This window comes from Arvicola amphibius, chromosome 3 (genome assembly GCF_903992535.2).
Source record: "Arvicola amphibius chromosome 3, mArvAmp1.2, whole genome shotgun sequence".
Taxonomy (NCBI): domain Eukaryota; kingdom Metazoa; phylum Chordata; class Mammalia; order Rodentia; family Cricetidae; genus Arvicola; species Arvicola amphibius.
This window is the reverse complement of record NC_052049.1, coordinates 144,306,765-144,328,928: the sequence shown is the minus strand read 5'-3', so window position 1 is coordinate 144,328,928 and position 22,164 is coordinate 144,306,765. Positions and strand designations below refer to the sequence as shown.

At 37.1% G+C, this 22,164-nt stretch overlaps 1 protein-coding gene across 1 annotated transcript in view; it reads right to left on the bottom strand.

The window, feature by feature from the left end:
• Bmp5 (bone morphogenetic protein 5) overlaps positions 1–22,164 on the bottom strand; it is a 117,356-nt gene that overhangs the window by 17,220 nt on the left and 77,972 nt on the right. The window contains exon 4 of the mRNA XM_038322770.1: positions 6,141–6,335. Coding sequence (XP_038178698.1) covers positions 6,141–6,335 — 195 coding nt within the window. The remainder of the gene's footprint in view (positions 1–6,140; positions 6,336–22,164) is intronic.

Genomic DNA, 22,164 nt, shown 5'->3' with positions numbered 1-22,164 from the left:
CAATAAAAGGAACCCCAGTATGAAAATTTATAGCTCCAAGTGCCTACATTAAAAAATAAGAAAGATCAAAAAATAAATGACTTAACAATGCAACTCAAGAATCTGGAAAAACAACAAACTAATCCCAAATCCGGTACAAAGCAAGAAATAAAAATCAGAGCCCAAATTAAAGAAATAGAAACAAATAAAATAATTCAATAACTCAATGGTTCTAAGAACAGATTCTATAAGAAAGTAAACAATATGTTTAGTCTAACTAACTAAAAGAAAGAGATGATCCAAATAAACACATTTAGAAATAAAAAGGAGACAGCAGACACCAAAGAAATTCAGAATATTGTACGAGAATATATTTTAAAAACAATTTGTACACCATTAAGTTCGAACCTAAAGGCATGGAAAAATTTACAGATTCATCCAAACCAGCACAGTTAGAACAAGAAGAGATAAACAACCTAAATACAACATCTGAGGGGAGTAAAAATAGTAATATAAAGGCTTCTGACTTTAAAAGGCAAAATTCTATCAAATATTCAAAGAAGATCTACAGACAATACTTCTTAAATAATTTTTTTAAAAAAAAGCAGAAATAGAAAGAGCACTTCTACAAAGCCAGTATCACTCTAATACCAAAACCAGGTAGAAACAATGAAAAAAAGAAAAGTATAGTTCAATAATCCTGAAGAACATGACTCAAAAATCTTTAGTAACACCCTTGAAAACCAAATACAGCTATATATCAAAAACATCATTAACCAATACCAAGGTTACTTTATCCCAAAGATACAGGGTTAAAACAACATACACAAGAGAATGAATGTGATAAATCATGTAAATAGACAAAGACAAAAATTTAATTGTTGTGACACACACACACACACACACACACATACACACACAAGAATATATAAATACAATCTGACTAACAATTATAAAATAATGACTAACATTGAAAATATTAAGTATTTGTACAAATTTTCATGGCCAATTTCTAGGAAAAATGTGAAAATAATTTAATTTTGTTTATGGAGCTGAAGCAAGGAAGTCAGGACCACGAGGAGTGCGCCCACCCACTGAGACTGCGGGCTGGTCTAATGGGAGCTCACCAAGGCCAGCTCGACCGGAACTGAGAAAGCATGGGATCAAACCGGATTCTCTGAACATGGCGGACAATGAAGACTGACTGAGAAGTCAAGAACAATGGCACTGGGTTTTGATCCTACCGCATGTACTGGCTTTTGGAGAGCCTAGTCTGTTTAGATGCACACCTTCCTGGACCTGGATGGAGTAGGTTGGACTTTGGACTTCCGGCAGGGCAGGGAACCCTGACTGCTCCTTGGACTGGAAAGGGAGGGGAGGGGAGTTAAGGGAAGGGGAGAGAAATGGGAGGTGGGAAGGAGGCAGAGGCGGAAATATAATTTTAAAAAAATTAAAATAAAAAAATAAAAGTGAAAAAAATAAAATAAAAAATAAAAAAATCAGAAAAAATATCACTGTCTTTGACTTTAAATAATGAAAATGCAATAAAATAGGAGGTGGTTTTTAAAAAGTGGGGGAATAAAACCCTAAGATTATAAAAGCTTTCATGTTCTGAAAGACAAAGTTAAAGATGGGTGACCTGAATGTAAAAGGAATGATAATTCACTAAAGTAAGGCAAAAAAAAACTCCTTATGTGTATTAACAATGTTTTCATTTAAGAGGTATCAGAGGCAGATAATATACAAAAGATATAGCTGTACAATTGATAGATAAATGGTAGATAGGAAGGTGTGGATATCTATATGTAGAACATGTGTGTATGTGTCTGTGTGTGTGTGTGTGTGTGTGTGTGTATGAGAGAGAGAGAGAGAGAGAGAGAGAGAGAGAGAGAGAGAGAGAGATCCAAAATAGAACTTAACACTTAAGCATGACAACAGTTTACACAAATTATATGATAAAAATTCTCCGTCTCAGAGCAAAGAGATTTTTAGCTTTCTTTTTCTTAGCTTTCAAAAAGAAAAGAGTAAATGAACAACTGGAGAATTAAAACAAAAAATGATTTATTCACAGAAAATAATGAATTTTGAGCCTAAGGAAGCTCAAAATAGACTATTCAATAAAGTGAATTTGATGAGTCCTTAAGGATAATTTTTGATAAACCAGTAAAGAGAGACAAGCCACACTCACTGAATTACCAAATTGAATAAATAAAACCTGACCCAAAGGGGTTGCCACTATTTGTACATACAGAGATATTTGTACTTTGATATAAATTTGTGGCACAAAACATTAGCCAATAGATTATTATCTACCTGGAATCTTCCCTTTATTCTCTTTAGTCAAGCAACCCTGTAGCCATACAAATGTCATCTGCACCTTAGAGGCCACTGAGATAAAATTTTATCTACAGATTGTAGATTCCAACTCTCCACTAGACCTCTCTAAACGAAGGCTTCCCAAATGTCCCCCACTCACTATTTCTACTTCCATTCTCTCTCTGTTTCCATACTTACAAACTGAGTCAATAGGATTAACAGTCACCTGGAGGTCATAGCCAAAACTACACAACTAGTAAGAGATATAGTCAGTATTAAATAATAGAAAATAGAAACCAAAAATGTGTCAATAAACATGGCTTGCTAATGGCATATTAGATGTGCCAGAGAATTTTCTTGAGAAAGGATTCTAAAACATTCCATTATTCACAGAATAATCAGTTTTTAACATTAATTTTTGTAGGAATCATCTAGATTAGAACCATTTTCCTGTATGTAGCGTTGCGGGATTTTCAGTACAGTATTTATTTTAGATACCTCACTTGAAAACAGGAAAAACGTTCGTTAAAATTGATGTGATTAACTACACTAATTCCAGTATGATTAAAAAGCGCCCCAACACTTTACAAGAATCAGGTCATTCTGTTAGGAAGATGACTAAATCACTTCTAAAATAAACAAAACATATCATTTGTATAGTTTTACTGATAATACGTTATAAAGTACTCTGGATGATTTAATTGATTCTACTTCCTTGTTTGTACTGATATGTTTCAAGAGGCATAGGTTTCCATTGTATACATTAGACAAGAGGTAATGTTTATTTGATTTGAGAATAAGTGCAGAATGTTTGCATTAGGACTAACTATGTGAGAGAACTACCCTGAGAAGCTATCAAGTCTTCAGGCAGGACCACCACATGATCAGACCCTCTTGCAAGGGTCCTTAGTATTAAGCATGTAATAAAATGTTTTCTAGGAGTTCTGGTGTGAGCTGATGTGTGGCATTTTCCTGTGAGCTTTCAAAGACTCTTAATACTCTGCTGTTTTGAGTACTTCATGTAACTCTTGAAACAGCATCATGGTCCATGGCTTCTTTGAAAACCTTATCAATCTAAAGTCATTGTATCTTCAAGGGTAGCTGGTTTAAAACTTGGTTAATGCCTTTTCTTCCTTTCTTTACAGCCCAAACGTTAAAAAAAAATCACTGACCATGGTCAATGTGGCACTGTCAATGTCTCCTATAGGATTAAAGCTCAATCTTCTTTTCGAAGGAACTGAGACAGGGACAAACTCCACAAACAGTCTGGAAACAATGAGCCTACAAATATTCATTTGAACAAGGAAGTTGGTTTTCCAGAAGCAAACATGTTAATTTGTTTAGTAAGTAATGGGTGAACTCCTATTTTGTGGTAGACACTCTTCTATACTCTCCCTAGGATTATGTATGGGACAGAGAGCACAGAAAAGTTATAAGGAAGGAATCTTATTTTATTTCCTCCCCCTCCTTCCCCTTTCTCCCTCCCTCTCTTCATTCCTTCTTTTTATCTTTCCTCTTTCCCTCTCTCTTCCTCCTTCTTTTTTATGTTTCTGCAGGACCCCTAGATAACTCAGATTGACTTGAAATTCTGGATTTCCTAGCCTCAGCCTCCTGAGTAATGGGATTAAGTAAGTGCACCACCACGTGCAGTATAGAAGTCCTTGAAACAGGAAAAAGGTGGAGTAAAATAGTCATAATGACTAAACCTGGATTCTCTGATGTCTTATGCCTTTTCAGACTTCCAGTACTTTAGGAGACGCGTTATAAACTTCAATTTGACAAACCTCTATCATTGCTCTTTCTTAAACCTGCCTCCACCAGGGAGCCCTTGTTCCACCGTTTATTATGAAAGCCTGATACTATTATGGCATCTATTATTTATATTTGGATAATTTTACATTTTGCCTGGCATTTCAAGCCCCCCAAATATCAAGAGTTCTGTTTTTATTACCCTTCCCTTTCCTTCAGTCCCGCCTTTTAGCCCAACTCCTATGAGGCTTTTCCCACCTGCTTGATTATTACCTACTGAAAGGTTAAGTCTCACAGAAAACTAGCTACTTTCTTATTATCAAAATATGGACTAGCTTCAAAACCATCTACCACATATTTCACAGAGGTGCTTGCCAAGGACCAACTCTGCAAAGGGAAATATCAGTCTATATTACAATAAGCAATGCACTAAACGTGTTGGGAAACTGGCGAAAAGGCTCCTAGTTTTGGCTCCATGTGTTTTATTCATCTATGGTTATAGAAGCACATTTGTTACTTTGTGGTCAAGAAGAGAAGATAAATAGAGCGGGCCCAGAGGGAAAAGGACTTTGATGATTCCGGTTGCTGGAACCTTCTGCCAGAGTAATTATAAACTTGAACAATCAGGGCATGCCTATGCTTTCTGTTTTCCAGTTTCCTCGGAAATTGTTTACTATTCTACTCAAAGTTTAGAAAAGCCCTCTCTTGATACAAAATGCTACATGAAATTAAAAACGTTTCAGTCAAATTCAAAAACCTCCTAGCTGAAATATATACATATATATTATATATATACATATATATCTTTGACAAGCTAATATTTGCAAGGAAAAGGGAGACTTAGAAGGTTATTTTTCTCCATTCTCATATTCAGAGACTATAACTTTTTGCCAAACTAAATATTTTGTGAGTATCTTTAACAAAGTAGCTTAAAACTACCATTATTCTTCAATGAAACTCTATTTGAAAGCTTCATTTTTATGTACCATTTAATTTAGTATAATGTAATGCCATATATAATCCTCTCCTATTGCTTCTGTTTCTAAACATACCAGGTAACCTGGCAACTACATTTTAAGAAGGTGAATGAATTCCACCTTTTGAGAATCTCAGGTTCTAGGAGATTTGTTACTTTGAAGTAACCTCAAAAAATGAAGATTAAAAAAATAATAGCAAAGGTTATTTGAAATTAGATTTCCAATTTACCGAAATACTGCTAGTGAAACTCATTGGCTCACCCTTTGTGCCTAGCAAAATACAGGACATAAGGTGCCTGTTAAGATAACCACATACATCGTTATCAGTAAACAATTTTTTACTAAGTTGAGAAGTGCTAGGATTAGTAAAGATCCAAATTCATTTTTCATAGATGAAAACAGATTCTTGCAGGAATGTAGACATCAACTTTATGCTTGTATCTAGACTAACCAAGGTCCTTCTCAGCATGAAGCATGCAGTTAAATCTCTGGCCATTACACACTTTCTAGTTAGTGACTCCTTTATCTCTTTTTCCAACCAAAAGGACAATAAACTAAAATCAAAGTAGATCTTTATATTAACTGTACGTTTGTAATATTTTTCTGAAAAGTTTTATGTGTACATGTGACTGGATAGTTCAGATATCAGTCCGCCAGACAATTAAGAAAAATATAAACACACCCTGGTTCTCTGACAGTCTGCCCTGTTCCTATTTTCAAGAAGATTCTGGGTTGCGTGATTCACATCTAAATACTAAAGAAAGAACTATATGATGAATTCACCTGGTTGACCATTCCTTGGGGAAGTTAGCCTGTAAGATATGTCGTTTCGTTTGGGCTACACTTTGTTGACTTAGCCATTTCAGAGCTTTATGACTGCCAGCTTGACTTTAATTTGAATGGAATCTTTCAACACTTGGTGGCAGATCATAGTTATTTTTAAATGAATTACTGAGTGATTCACTGGTGAAGCATTCTGGGGATGCTAGAGACATCACTAGGTGATTTAATATACCAAATGAAGGTATATGCAGCTGGCAAATTTATTGTAGTGACTTGACTTGCAACACATGACCCAATAATCCTCTGAGCACAACTGTCACTCTCATTTTGTCTTACCTCCAGCCGTGGACATCCTGGAGGTGTCCTGATGAGAGCTGGATTTATTGCGGTTTGGATTTTTCCGTTTGCTGGCTGCTCGCACAGATCGAAGAAGTACCTCGCTTGCCTTGAAGAAGGCCACCATGAATGGCTGTTTTGACTGAGGTCCATGTCTTCCCACAAGGCCAGCAGATTTTACGTTAATGCTGCGTCCTAGGACATAATATATAAATATTTGGTTTGTGAGAAAGAAATCATGAATTGTGGATGAGTTCTGCAGTAAAGGAGAAAAAGAGAAAAATATTTAAGCATTATCAGAATGTTTTCTTTATAGATCAAGATTCTCATAAACCTTGATATTTATGATTAAGGATAAATATCCAGGCATATTTGTTTAATCATCTTATTATTCTACCACAGTGTAAAACACATGGAAGTACACTAGGTTACATCCCATGTCTGTTTTCATTCACTTATACTTTCTCAGACAACAAGAAATAGATTTGCTTAACCATCAGACTTGAAACATCCACATGAAATATAGGTTTCAAAGCCAACTGGGAGCTTTTCTGCAGTAGAAACTCAATATGTAGCCAGAAGTTTCTTTTCTGCCTGGTTCTGCAGCCCTTCAGTCCCAAATAAACACACAGAGTCTTATATTAATTACAAACTGTTTGGCCTCTTAACTCAATCTTACCACTAACTAGCTCTTACAACTTAAATTAACCCATAATTCTTATCTATGTTTTGCCACGTAGCTTGGTACCTTTTCTCAGTAAGGCATTCTTATCTTGCTTCCTCTGTGTCTGGCTGATGACACATCTCTGCCTTTCCTCTTCCCAGAATTCTCTAGTTTGGTTGCCCCATCTATACTTCCTCCTGGCTACTGGCCAATTAGCATTTTAGTAAACCAAGATGAGTGACAAATCTTTACAGTGTATAAGAGCATTATCCCACAGTATTTCCTTCTTTTTTTTTTTCCTTTTCAAAGCAAGAACCCTGCATCTAATCTGCTTTGTTTAACATTTTTCCTGGCCATTATCCTTAACAACTTGTAATCAATATGTAAACAAAGACAAACATCCATAATTCATTTTGGGGGGAGGGATGCAGGTGTAGTTTTCCAGGTTACTTTCTGCTTATTGGGAGCACTGGTAATATTTGAGCGACCCTAAGGAAATTAGGATTATGGTCAAATCCTGACTGGAGTATTTTGTGAGGCTGGATCATCTCAGCCAGAAGCCTTGAATCTATCTATTCTGGATGCAGCACTCGGAAGAAACTACAACAGAGGCACTCTGAGACATTGAATCATCTCAGCCATCCACTCCTATCAGAGATTTTTCAGGGTGTCTTCCTCGATCAAACCTGATTTTTCTTAACCCAGAATGAATCCACAACCTCTCATTTCCTGTGGAAATAAAGCAGAAACTCTTTCCCAAAGTAACATATCTTTTGAGTTAAATTTTGAAGTCAAAATATTTTTAAAATATATAGGTTGGTTTAACCCAGCAGCATTAATAGTCAAATGTCTTTTAGCAGTTGTTGTTCCTTCCTCAGCAGTCAAACAATGCAAAGACAATACAATAACATACAGTATCCAGACTCTCTGTGTGTTTTCCATCTTTAGGGGCTTTTTTTACTCTATGTCTTTTACTTTTATTTTTTAATTTTTTGGTTTTGAGACAGAATTTCTCTGTGTATCTTTGGTTATCCTAGAACTCACTCTGTAGAACAGGCTGGCCTTGAACTTACAGAGACCCACCTGCCTCCCAAGTACTGGGATTAAAGATATGCAGCATCCTGCCCAGATACTCTATTTCTTTTTTAAAGGACTTTCTCATTTTTTCTTTTCTCTCCCAAGCCTACATATATTTTTAAACACACTGTAAATGAGTTAGAGGGTTTTTTTTTCCATCTGAATCTGTCTTTACTATATATCTCTATCTTTTGCTGAGGGCATGAGTCTTTAATCTGCTAAGCAGTATGGCTAGGATTAAAGCTGTGACTTTGGCGACTGGTTCTACTCCATTCCTTAGCTTTCTAAGAGTCTAGTAGCTTCATGGCAAAGGTACTGGTGGGAACCATGTTTATAGCTACAACTCTGTAGAGTTTCAAGGTTCATGCTACCATCAAGAAGCCTGTCATTGGTTGCTCAAAAATACCATTTAAATGTTTGGTGGCAGAGCCTCTTAAAAGAGCTGCAAGATTTTTACCACTAATACTGAGTCAGGAAGCCTCTCTTAAAGGAGCCATACCTCTGCTTGCCGCTAGCAAACAGAGCCTACCCGAGACAATGCTGGTATCAAGAAGCCATGCTTGACTTTGTTCTTTTGTGTCTAGAATCCCTTTCCAAGCTCTCTCAGATTTTATATGGATGCAGTTTCCAAATGTTAGGCACCATTTGTAGACAAAAGTTTATGTCCCACCTGTTTCTGCAGCTGTTCAGTCCCAAATAAACACACTGAGGCTTATATTAATTACAAACTGTTTGGACTTTTAGCTCAGGGTTATTACTAATTAGCTTTACAACTTAAATTAACCCATGATTCTTACCTATGTTTAGTCATGTGGCTTGGTATCTTTTCTCAGTAAGGCATTCTCATCTTGTTTCCTCTATGTCTTGCTGATGACTGCATCTCTGCCTTTCCTCTCCCAGAATTCTTCTAGTCTGACCCACCTATACTTCCTGTCTGGCTACTGACTAATCAGTGTTTTATTAAACCAATATGAGTGACAAATCTTTACAGAGTACAAGAGCATTATCTCACAATACATAATTTTTCTATAATAGATAAAAAATTGAATGCCTGAAGGGTATCTCTACTTTTTCTGGATAGTTTCAGCCTTTCTCATATTAAGTCAATACTGACAGCCTTTCCCCCATTTACATCTGGCCATGTCAGTAAACTTTACAAGGTTGTTTGCTCTATTTAACATTCTTCATGTCATCCTGAGAGACTTTTACTGGGAATGCAGGTCTGTCATGAACTCCATGCTCATTGGAAAACATTGTGAAAGAAACATGAAAATTCCCAAATTCCTCTCCCCATGAGTTTCCACAAACTAAAAGTTGACTGAGAAGATTTCAGGAGACTCAAGTGGAGTCTAGTAAGTCTGCAAAAAGGGAAGGAAGTCCTAAGTGAGCTCATAGACTCACATTTGATGTGCATTTAGTTTTATGTCTTAGACCCATCTTAATCTGTACATGTGGTTGTACAACAAAGGAAGAGAGAAACCAGAGTATGTTGTAAGTCAGAGTGTCCTGGGCTCTTGAAACTTAGGTGTCTTAAAGTGCCTTTCCCATGGATGGAGTAGCATTGTTTATAATCATACTAATATGTTTGGAGAGCTTCCTCTGAATAAGCTATATAATTTTCTGGGTGCTTCCTCTACATTACTTAATATGATTCCACAAACACTATAGTAATTAGGCACTACTGTGCTCCCAATTTAAAGTAATTGTCATTTTAAATTATATGTTTATATAATATGTAATTAAATATATATATATATATACTATACAAGGACCTATTATATATTATGTACATAAAGAAAACCATTGGTTGCTTTCTAGTTCCATGGAAATCACCCAAAGGAGGCAAGCTATTTAGTATTATGCTGTAACTTTACTTAGAAATTACTCAGGCTTATTGAAGTTACTATTCTAGATATGAAGTTATGGATCCTGTAAGAGTAATGTATAACATGGTTTGAAATATGTACATGATTGACTCTGGCTTGCCCCCTGAGAAATGTGCATGTTTCCTTAAAATATTTATTCAGCAGAGACTATGAAGCAACCTCAGTCCACTACAAGACCTAATCAACCATAGAAGAAAGAAAGGGGAAACAAGTCCCTAAAATGGCATCAATGGTATTCCACCAAATAAGCCCTTGTTCTTAACAAAGTGTATTTTGGCAGCAAGAACAGTTTTGTATGCACATGGATTGTGCAGAGCGACTTCTCTACCATCAGAAACGAGAGTGTGTCGTAAGAGTTCATGCAGCTGTTGTGAGGGAGACAGAGGTCCTTCACATATGGCAATGCCAGTTTTTAAAAGACAGTTCGTAGCAATCCAAGCTGCATGGGTATCTTCACCAGTGGTCCTATAACAGAGAAAACTTGTCTACAAGAAGGAAAATGGACATCTGCCTCACAAGCCCCTCTGCGTTCAGTCCTACCAGGAAAAGAACTTAAAAATAGCCCAAGCAGTAAACCTTAAACAAATAAGCATACACGTTTTCCTTTCAAATGCAAACTTATGGTGGCTCTGCGCCAGAGTGTATATACTTCTTAGGAAAACTTTATCATTGGCATAAATGAAAGAGGCAGTTTGATTTGTGGTTAGAGTAGTTTCCATTTTACTTCCACTGTAACAAATGTATTAATTCAGCTCAGACTTCCTCCTTCTGGCAGCCCTTGTGCTGTAAAAAGAGAAATTAGGAGTTCCAGCCAAATACCATACCTTGAACTGACCCACTTCAATACATAAACACTTTTACAACGTGTTTATTCAGGTGTAGCCCTTGAAATCGGTTTAAGAGTTTCCAGCGACAGAGAGCTCGGCAAAAGAAAAGAAAATGAGAACTGAGAAACTTAACTGCTGTGGAATAGAAGAACTGGCAATCTGTTCTTCATTTTTTTGTCCTGTTTTGAAATATAACATAAAAAAGTATTTGTTGAAACTTTTACTTTGATATTTTAACGAAGTGTTAATTTAACAGTAGCTAGACTCTACTTGTATACATTGAGACTGCAGAGACCATTTTTAATATATGATCTTTCTGATTCGGAAATAGGTTACTGTAAGGACTTCACAGTGGTAAAATTGGTTTTTCTGTTCATTATGATACACATTGACTTTTATCGTTAAATAAGCACTTAACTCAAAGCTCCAAGTTTCCTGCAGTTTGCAACATTTCTTTTTTTAATTCCAATGTTCTCAGTATTTTTATTTTTAGTTATCGAGAAATAACACTGTTCTAAAGAATCACATTCTGAAACTTGTAAAGATGTGAATTACAAATAAGAGTTTTCTTGAGATTTGCCAAGGAAGATATTGTGTCCCTTCAAATCAATGTAAAATCCTTTTCAAAATTACTTAAGATATTACTGAATTTATTCTTGGTGATTCACTTCAGCAATGAAGTAACTACTAAGATTTTGTAAATTCAAGGCTTGCTCAGTTACTCTTTGTCTTAAACTACAATATAAAAGCATTGTCTACTTTATCTACTTCTGTAGACAAAATATACCTACATTGATTATGTTGGTTAAACCTTTTGGATGACTGATCAGCTGTTTTCATTCAAAGTGCACACAGGCCCTTAGAATATATTGCATGTAGAAAAGACTGTGAATTTTTTTAAATATACTGAATAATTTTTCATTTTAAATGTAAAATAAATATGTGTCAGGTATTGGAAATGTGAACTATATGATGCCCTAAACCATTTTAAGAAAACTGTGTCTGTATATTATCAATGTTCTTCAAAGATGACCTTGTTTTTTAGTTATTTCCAAGTTGGAAAAATAGACACAATGACAGAAAAATAGATTGAGTATGTAATGGAAATTAAAACGGGATGTGATATTAAATGTACATTAATATAAGGGTAGTAAAGATTTTAGCCTGAATCTACACTTAAGCATTTTACGACTCACACATATCTTGGCATAGCTAGAACTTAATAGTTCAGTCCAGCAGGGATACATTTGAAAAAACTGGCAGCCTACAGTATGGGGAAATATTTTATCAACTACACATACAATAGAGTAATTATTGAATAAGAATATTCAAAATACATCAAGAATTCAAAAAATAGGTATCAAGGAAACAAATAACCCAATTAAAATTGGGATAAAGATCTAAACAGAGAAAACTCAAAAGAATAAATTCAAATTGCTGAGAAACAAAGAAATGTTCAGCATCATATGAAATGCAAATCATAACTATTTGAGATTCTATCTTACACCTGACAGAATGGCTAAGATTAATGAACAAGCGACAGCTCATGCTGGGGAGGATGTGAAGTAAGGGGAACACTCAACCATTGCTGGTGGGAGTGCAGACTTGTACAGCCACAATGGAAATCAGTGTGGTGATTCCTCAAGAAGATGAGAATCATCTACCTTAAGATCCAGCTGTACCACTCTTGGGCATATACCCAAAGGACACTTCCTCCCACCACAGAGACACTTCTCAACCATGTTCATTGCTGCTCTACTCACAATAGCCAGAAATTGCAAACAAGCTAGATGTCCCTCACAAATGAATGGAGACAGAAAAAAATGGTATATTTACACAATGGAGTATTAATCAGCCATTTTTTTAAAAATGAAATCATGAAACTTTCAGGTAAATGGATGAAACTAGAAAAACTCATCCTGAGTGAGGTAGTCTAGAACCAGAAAGGCAATTATGATATGAACTCATATGTGGATATTATCTGTTAAATCAATGATAGCCAAGCTACAAACCATAGAACTACAGAGGTTCAGTATAGAGTAAGGGACTAGGGAAGACAGATAGATAACTGTCTCTAGGATGGGGAGGATGGGGAAACCCACAGCCATATGAGAGAGAGAGAGAAAGAGAGAGAGAGAGAGAGAGAGAGAGAGAGAGAGAGAGAGAGAGAGAGAGAGAGAGAGAGAGAGAGGAGGGATCTTAGAAAACTCATCATCCCTAAAAGGATATCTCCATCAAATCCCTCCCTCCAGAGCTCAGGGATCCTTATAGAAGAGGAGCCAAAAAGTGCAAAATCAGAGGGATGGAGGACCCCAAAGAAACAAGGCCTTCTAAATCAACATGATCCACGCACACTAACTCACAGAGACTGAAGCAGCATGCACAGAGACAGCATGGTCTGTACCAAATAGGGTCCAAGTACTGAAAGTAAATGTGGGCACAAATCCCCACCCTTAACCCAGAAGCCATCTCTAACTGATAACCTCTTGTAAATGAAAATTTAGTTTCCTCCAAGGAGACTCATTTGGGAAACAAACTACTCTTAGTGTCGGCTACATGCCCAGCAAGAGATGGCCAACAGAAATGAACTCAGCAGCATCTCTGGAGGCTTTTCATCTCATAATGTCATGTCAGAACTTTTCCTTGTTGTTGTTGTTCTTTTTCATTTCAATTGTTTTTCTGTTGGGAGCAGTGAGACCCCAGATCCTGAATTTCTTATAATCCCCTGATCTGAGTGCCTACAGCTATTCTGAGCTCAAGACCTTCAGGAGTTTCCTGGTGGCAGGAGAGTGGTCTCACCCAGTTACCGAGCTTCGGGCAAGGGGCAGGAGGTTAAAATACACAGACAGACAGCAAGACAGAGACATGGGTCATCCTTGAATTCCCCAAGAATGCCCCCTTTATTGTGTTCAGGGGCAGATTATATAGAGATAGCCACACCTCAGCCAAGCCCACCAGAAACCACTCTGCCATCAGGAACTCCTGAAGGTCTTATGCTCAGAGCAGCTGGAGGCACTCAGATCAGAGGATTACAAGAAATTCAGGATCTGGGGTCTCACTGCTCCCAACATTTTTCATTGTATTTATATATTTTTCTTCTCTCTTTTTACCCTACAGTGTATATATGACTTCCAGTTTTGTGGGATTCCTGAGTGTGGAAATGAGCGGGCCTCTGTTTCTCATGCCTTCTCTTGAACTCTCTCACTTCTGTTGGCTTGTTTTGTCCCGTTCCAGTATTTTAGCTTTTGTTTTATTGTACATTATGTGTTGCTTTATTTTTTTTAGCCCTTAGAAGTCTATTTATTTCCTAATTAGAGACAGAGAGGAGGTGAATCTGGATAGGAGGGGAAGTAGGGGGAAATGGAGAAGCAAACATATTTAGATATATTATGTGAGGAAAAAACACCTATTTTCAACAAAGGAAAGGATGAGCTACTTTGAGCAAGGCACCAAAGATTATAAAGAGGTAGTGACTTTTGTATCTGTAAGTAGAGTTGTTTCTAGCTCTAATGCAATCATTTCATCTCTAACTATCTAGAAACAAAAAGAATTCAAAGAAAATATAGCAAGCCTTTCAAAACGAAGGTTTCTGTAACATGTTGGGAGCTAGGGCTACTACGAAACTTGGTTAGCAAAGTCACACTGTGGTGAAAATGTATTCTCCCTGTGTGAATACTTCTCTAATGGGTCAGGATGGCAACAACAGAACAAGGTCTAAGCTAAGTCATCTGTATCAGCATCAGCAGAGACTTCTGAGAATGGGAGAAGTTCTCTGGGTGGTTACTAGACCAGCAACCAGAAGACGTTAGAGGTTCTGTACTAACGCAAGAAATAATGCAAGAGAAAACAGCTCCCTTGAAAAATGCCCATGTCTTAATGCTATGTACTGGGAAGGGGCAAGGATGCAGTGGGAGGATAACAGGAGGCAAAGAACTTTCTTTCGAGGAGTTGTTCAAGTTTAGATATGCATGTATTCTCCCAAGCGACTGAGGAGGAGGGTAGAGAAGGGAAGAGGGCTGAAGGCTCTTTGAAGGATATGGCAGCATTCCAGTGACCTCAGGGATGACTGCTGGAAACAAAGGAATGCCAATTGTGGAGAATAAGCTCAGTTGAAGTTTAATGGAATACTTGAGTTCTGTACAATAATTAATTTAAAAAAATAAGTATAAGGGCCTGGAATTTGATATTGACCTTGGTATTGTCCTTTTGCCTATAGAATTAAGAATATCCACTCAATCTTTGCATGCAAAACAGTCATCCTCTTTTACCTTAAAATTGTTGTGAAAGTACTAGGTATTAAAAAGAAAAAAAGAGATGTTTTTAGTGGATACCTGGGAAATTTCTCATTCCTTATTAACTACAGTGTGGGTAAAAACAGGATTGAGGTGTCTTCTAAAGAAAGGATCATTGCTTTCAAACAGGAATCATTAGGAAAATAGATTAGACAGACGTCTGCTCTACTAAATCTTGTTATCATTGAGAATGGATATTTAAGATTTCAGTTTCTATCACTCTGACATCACTGATTTGAGCAAGTACTGGGAACAGCATTAAGGCAAATTCACTATGAATACAACTGAGACTATTTCAAATTTACAGTAGCAGAGAAGGCAGAATACTGTAGCAAAGACATATCCTAAACTTACGGGCTTGTGTTTCTAGATAATTCCTTCTGGAAAAATGTAAAGTCTAAAATCATTAATTCTTTAAAAACAGGGATAATTGAAGACACTCTGACCGGAAACTTCTGAGTCATGCTGATACACTGTTAAGTGTTTCCACATCAGCAGATTCTCTTTCCCTGTAGGGTACACAATCTAAAAGGTATTCACCTGAGAAGTTATCAGAATGTAAGTGTTGCTATCACCCTAAGACATTAGCATAAATTCTCAAGTGCCTTCTCCCTATAAACCTATTGCTGCTGACTGTTTAACCCAGAACACCTGTGAGAGAATACATACCAATTAACTTCCCTTCCTTCGATACAAGACATACAGCACCCTTCCCCGAGGATTTCACAGAAAGCAAACCCATCCCGTTTTCCATTGACATATCTACTTGATCTCAAGTTATTTTCAGCCTGTGGTTAAGACTGATCCTAGTACATATAAATCATGGAATCAGGAACTCTAGAATAGACTGGGATTTTGCCCATTTTGAAAACCAACAATTTTAAATGTATAGAATTTTCTGCCTACCGTATATACTAAATCATGCTTGTATTACATTCTAAGGTATGTAATTGAGATATAATTTTATCTACTTGAATTTCAAACATACTTCAAGTCAGTATAGCTTTAAATTATGAATCTTCTAATCTGGCTACAGATTTCAACATAGATGAAATATGCATAGCTTTATGTATAGCAGAAACGCAGGCCCACCCCAGATATCAGCATGTGAACTTCAAGTACTCCAAACATAATTGAACATGCCTGCTCAAATTTTAAGATGATTTATACTGACTCATAAATTCAAACACAAACAAATAAGGCTTAGATTTTAATTTTAATGATACTGTAACCTAAAAGGTAAGTGGAATTTTGAAAAATTTTATGAACTTTAGAATGCAAGGTAAATTTTTTAAACAATTCTTTATAGTAATTTAAAAATTATAATTAATAGATAAAACTTAAGAATCAATGTCTTTCCTGGAACTTTGGAATATTATCTTTATAGTGAGTGGCATTTAAAGGAGAGTTTTTAAGCTAATCATTTTTCTTTGTATTATATATTTACAGTTGTCTGATATCTTTTAAATGTGTAAAAACAAAAGATAGAATGAAAGGATTGATATGCCTAAATAAGTGTGGAGCTCTGTGAGTGACAAATTAAGGTAAAATGACATTTGAGAGGGGTTGGAGAAATTACTTAGTAGTTTCTTTCTGTGTTACCAAAGTTAGAATCCTCTTAGCACCTATTGAATAAGCAAGACAACTGACTACTGCCTGTAACTCTACTCTAAAGGGATCTGATTCCCTTTTGTCCTCTTTGCTTATACCTGTGCATGCACATATGTGCACACACATACATGTATTATGCATACTTGCATTGACACAAAAGCACACACACACACGTTATCAAAAAAATTCAAAATAGAGAAGTATCAAAAATTATTCACAAACATGTCCTGACACCCTGATATGTCCTGAGAACTGGGAACTGTCTGTAATGAAGAAATAACTTTGTGCTGAGCATGGTGGCATACACCTTTAATCCCAGGCCTCCAAGGAGATAGAGGCAGGCAGACTTCTGTGAGTCCAAATCCAGTCCTGTCTATATAGTGAGTTCCAGGACAACCAGAGCTAAACAGTGAGACCTTATGTCAAAAATGAAAGAAAGAAAGGGGGAATAAGGAAAAAAAGGAAGGAAGGAAGGAAGGAAGGAAGGAAGGAAGGAAGGAAGGAAGGAAGGAAAAATACAAAGATATGGTGGGATAGAAGATTGAGTATGGATATGAATAACTAACACTAAAGAACTTTGGAAAATGCTTTATGGAAACCTATTACTATATAAACCTAAAATCTACACACACACACACACACACACACACACACACATACACACACACACACACACACACACACACACACACACACTTATGTGGAGTATAATGGAGCCATCTGGACAATGCCTTCCTGTGACAAGATAGGCAATCACATAAATATCCTTATGCCAAATATGTTACTTCTTCTGAGTTGTTGGTCAGTAAATTTTGGCCTCCCAAAAATTGTTCCCCATAGATCAGCCCTCCTCAAAATTATCAAGTATTGCTATTTCTCTTGGTGACCCTCCAGAATTCGATGGGAAGACACCATTATCAAGAAACCAAATATTTGAATCATAGGCCATGAAGAAATCAAGCTGGTGCTGACCTGGAAGCTCTATCCATTCTTCTTGGCTAACTTTTGGAAGGCACTATGTATGCTCTCAGCAGAGTCGGGTAGTCAACATGTTACCAACATCTAACTTTGGGAGCTCCAATAATAAATGACCTGATAAGATATGCCCACACATGGGGGACAATAGTGGCATAACCTACACAATATCAGACCAGCCAAACTGCCAGCTTGGATGTGGGGTGGAAGCTCAGAAAGTTCTTCCTGTAGCTGAGGATCTATTCATAATTGATGGCTGCTGGGGTTAAGGTAGTCAGTTTCCTTCAAGGGTGCAGCCTCTGATGAGCCACCCAGGCTTCAGTGGTTGGTCCTATACTCACACAGACAACATTAAGTGGAATAAGTAGATTTATAAAAAACAAAAACAAAAAACAGAGTACATAAAATTTAGAGGGAAAAGTGGTGGGGATGAAATGGTGGGAACTTGGAAGGAGAGAAAGGGATATGGATCAAAATGAACTACACACAATCACAAAATTAGAAAACAATAAAAGAAAATTCAAAAATGTTTCTCTTATACAATATCTAGAGGATAACAACTACAACAATAATAAACAAAAGAAATGATTACGGTCCACTGTGGTGGTGCTCGATTGTAATCTTGGTATTTGGAAGGCTGAGGGAGAAGACCTACTATAAAGCAGGTATCAGGCCAGCAAGTGCTACAGAGAAAAAAAGCCCCTGTCTCAGATAACAACTCCAATATCCAGGAGGATAACTATATGTTTTTCTTTGGGTTCACCTTCTTATTTAGCTTCTCTAGGATCACGAATTATAGGCTCAATGCCCTTTATTTATGGCTAGAATCCACTTGTGAGTGAGTACATACCATATTCATCTTTTTGGGTCTGGGTTACCTCACTGAACAAAAATAATACTTATAGACATGCTATCATGGAGGGGGAATATAGCTAGGTTCCACCCAGGCAGAGAACTAAAGACCACTGTGGGTGAGGAAATTGGTCTAACCCGGGAATTAGGCCTTAGTTGATTTCCAATACCAACTGGTCATCCCTGAAATTGTATATATACAGGCAACATAAAACTGACACAGCAGATTTTATTTGTATATTTAAACACACAATAATAATTAATAATAATAATAATAATAATGACCATGAATTTGAAAAAGAGTGAGGGAAGAACATGAGGAGGTTTGGAGGTTTGGAGGGAGGGATTGCCAAAATCTGCACCGCTTTGCTATTGACCTGGCAAAGAAAAAATTACACATGCACATATAGAACAGCTGGAATCATGAGTGTAAGCAGAACTGCACTTTTTTTCCTGTCCACCCAGACTTGAATAATCACACAGAAACTATATCAATTAGAGCACTGTCTGGACAATGGCTTTGACATATTCCTACCTAGCTCTTACATCTTAAATTAACCCACTTCTATTAATCTATGTATCACAATAAGGCTGTGGCTTATAGGTAACGTTCTGGTATCTTTCTACTTTGGCAGCTATATGGCGTCTCCTCAATTCTGTCTAAGCTCTCTATATATATCTCTGTTCAGATTTCCTGCCTGGCTTTACTCTTCTAAGTCTTTGCCTGAAACAGTTTTATTCATCAACCAATAAAAGCAGCACATATAAAGAAGGACATCCCACATCATCATGCCAGTGGAGATGTGATACACATCAGAACAGCTGGAATCAGGAGGATGTATAGGCTGGTAGAGATGTGTTACACATCAGAACAGCTGGAATCAGAACATATACATGGTGGTGGAGATGTTATACACATACAGAACAGCTGGAATCAGGAGGATGTACATGCTGACAGAGATGTGTTACACATCAGAACAGCTGGAATCAGAACATGTACATGCTGATGGAGATGTGTTTCACATACAGAACAGCTGGAATCAGGAGCATGCACATGCTGATGGAGATGCTCTAGTTTCAGAAACTCACTGAATGTCTTATATAGAGCTGGACATGGAGACAGGTTTACTATACACAGCTGAAGATGGAGGTGAGGCAGCTAACTCTCTGTGAAGGAGGAGTCTAAGGGAGTCGTGGTCCCAGAGTTACAAGAGACACGGAAGCTGCTGGGGGTACTTTTATTTGGGCATTACTCTTTACATATGCTGTTCTCAGATAAAAGTTAACCATTCATCAACATCTGTACTTGAACTCATAGAAGGTCTTGTCACTCTCTCCCCAAACTCCCACCCAAGTCTGACCTTGAAAAGGGTTTGCCATTCTCTTCCCAACTTCCTACCCAACATGACCTTGACATTCCAATGAGTCTGAGACATTGGTGGGCTTAACATGGCCTTTCTCGTGTCAACAATACTCATCCACACAGGGAAAGATACAGTCAGTCACTACAGAACACATGGTTGAAGGGGGTGGAGATTATATAATTTTATCTAATTAACTTTTTAATTAAAAACAAATAGTTACAATTCCAAGTAGTATAATGAAGTAACTCCTTTTTTTCTGGCTGGGCCACATGCAGGGTAGAGAAGCATGAAAGTGAAAGCAAATCTACCAGCTTTCCTACTATTATCTCTACACACTGTGATGCAGCAGAGTATCTGATGCCTTCATTTTGAGATGTGATGGGAACTGGAAAAAGAAATGAATGTGTGTGGGCAGAAACATTGGCAAGTAACTGGGGCATGGCAGGAACACAGTTCTTGAAAACCAACACTCAGGAGACCCCAAGACTGGGGGCAGAAATGCTGAGATGCACACAGGAGCAGAGCCAGAGGTCTGTGTCTAGGATAGAAGCCTTTCAGCAGATTCAAATATTTTACAGTCTGGGGGGCAGGGCTGAAGTGGTAGAACAACAGGTGTTCTCCTTCCATGAGCATCAGCCTGAAATGAGGGGTGCACAGCTTCTGCACAGTAAACCCAACAAGTGCTCTTTCCTTGGCCCCAGTTTTCATCTGATGGAAATATGGATCTCATACTAAAAGTTACAGTTTATCTCCACAAAAGCCCTTAGTTCTTAATGGCACTCTTCTTTACAGAGCCTTTATTCCCTGGGGCCCCATGAGCTTTGCAGACATCATCTGTCACATACCCCAAAAAGACCGGCGAGCATTTTGTCTTATAGCCCTCATTTATTTTAAGAAAGCAGAAACATTCTTTTCATAAAACCCTAAGAAGAATGAATTATTTTTAGTCTTTTTTCCAGTTATGTGACTTTTTATACTAAAAAAAAAATTACACTGAGAAAATGTTTTTCTTTAAAAGCATAGGAGATGTAAATAAAGCCATGGTAAACCACAGACTAGCAGGGACCTAAAGAGGGTTTTAAAGCTTCTATATGTTGTGGTATCCAGACAGAAACACTTTTAAAATTAAAATTTATTTTCAGATGTATCAGCAGTAAGATTGGCTTAATACTTGCACTTGGTTTCCATGGTAACAATGGTCTTGGAAATTCACTCAAGGCAATGATGGGCAAAATTGTGTCTGAAGGAAGAATTTCTCTGTACTCGTTTATCCAGAACTCTTTCGCACTGAGAACAGTAAAGTTCGTTAAAGATTTGACCTTAATTTTACATTCTATAAATGATGATAAGCTGCTTCTAGAACCATGAAAATAGATCAGCAAAACATTTTAACACTGAGAAAAGAAAGAAAAGTGAAAAGCACTGACAGCAGATGCCTAATGTAACATTGTATAATGAGTATTCACATTTCTAATGTAACATTGTATAATGAGTATTCACATTTCTAATGTAACATTGTATAATGAGTATTCACATTTCTAATGTAATATTGTATAATGAGTATTCACATTTCCCCATCCCCAAATTTTGCCTTAAGACATTTTGGGCCAGGGATGGTGATGCATTCCTGTAATCTAGAATTTGGGGTTGAAGCAGGTAACCTGTTTTCAGTTTGAGGCCAGCCTGAGTTACATAGCAAGGCACTTTATCCAGAACGAACAAGAACGTGAACAGAAATATATTTAAAGGCCATTTCATTATTGCCTTCATACATATAAAATAGAGAGATAGAAAGCATTCCTTTACAAAAAATTGCAAACCTTCATTGGCAATTTTCCTGTGTTCAGTCAGCTTAGCACTTCTAACCCTGAAGCAAAGCAGCAGCTGACCAGTACGGAAGCCAGGTATTTTACCGGTGTCCTTACACACATCACCATATCTATTCCTCACAAAGCAATAGTTACAGATTTTAAAATGATTAAAATAAGACTCAAAGCATAGTTGTTTCCCTAAAAAAATTATTTTTAATTTATTCTTTAAAGACTTTATGCATGTATACAAGGTATCTTGATTATATCCATCCTCTTCTCCCAGCCCCTCTAATTACCCCTGAGATCATCTGATCCCATCTCCCTTCTAACTCCTGTTCTCGCTTTAAAGTTGAGTATTAGCAACTCACTATTCTATTTTACTTACTGAGTCCAATTAGTGCTAACCACATGCACATGACTGTACGCCAGCCGCTTGGGCATGGGCATCCTACCAGCTGCCACACCCCTAAAATGAAGTGGCTAACCCTGCTCCAGCAGCCACCAACTGTGAATAGCCCTCAGCTATGGATGGGGAGAAGTTAAGATTTTTAACAATACTTGCAACCCAAAAGTCCTATCGTTTTACCTCTTGGTGCCAGAAATTTATTACAACTAGTGTTTTTCTCTCGGGTCTCTCCATATAAACACTGCCCTCCTTGTGAAAA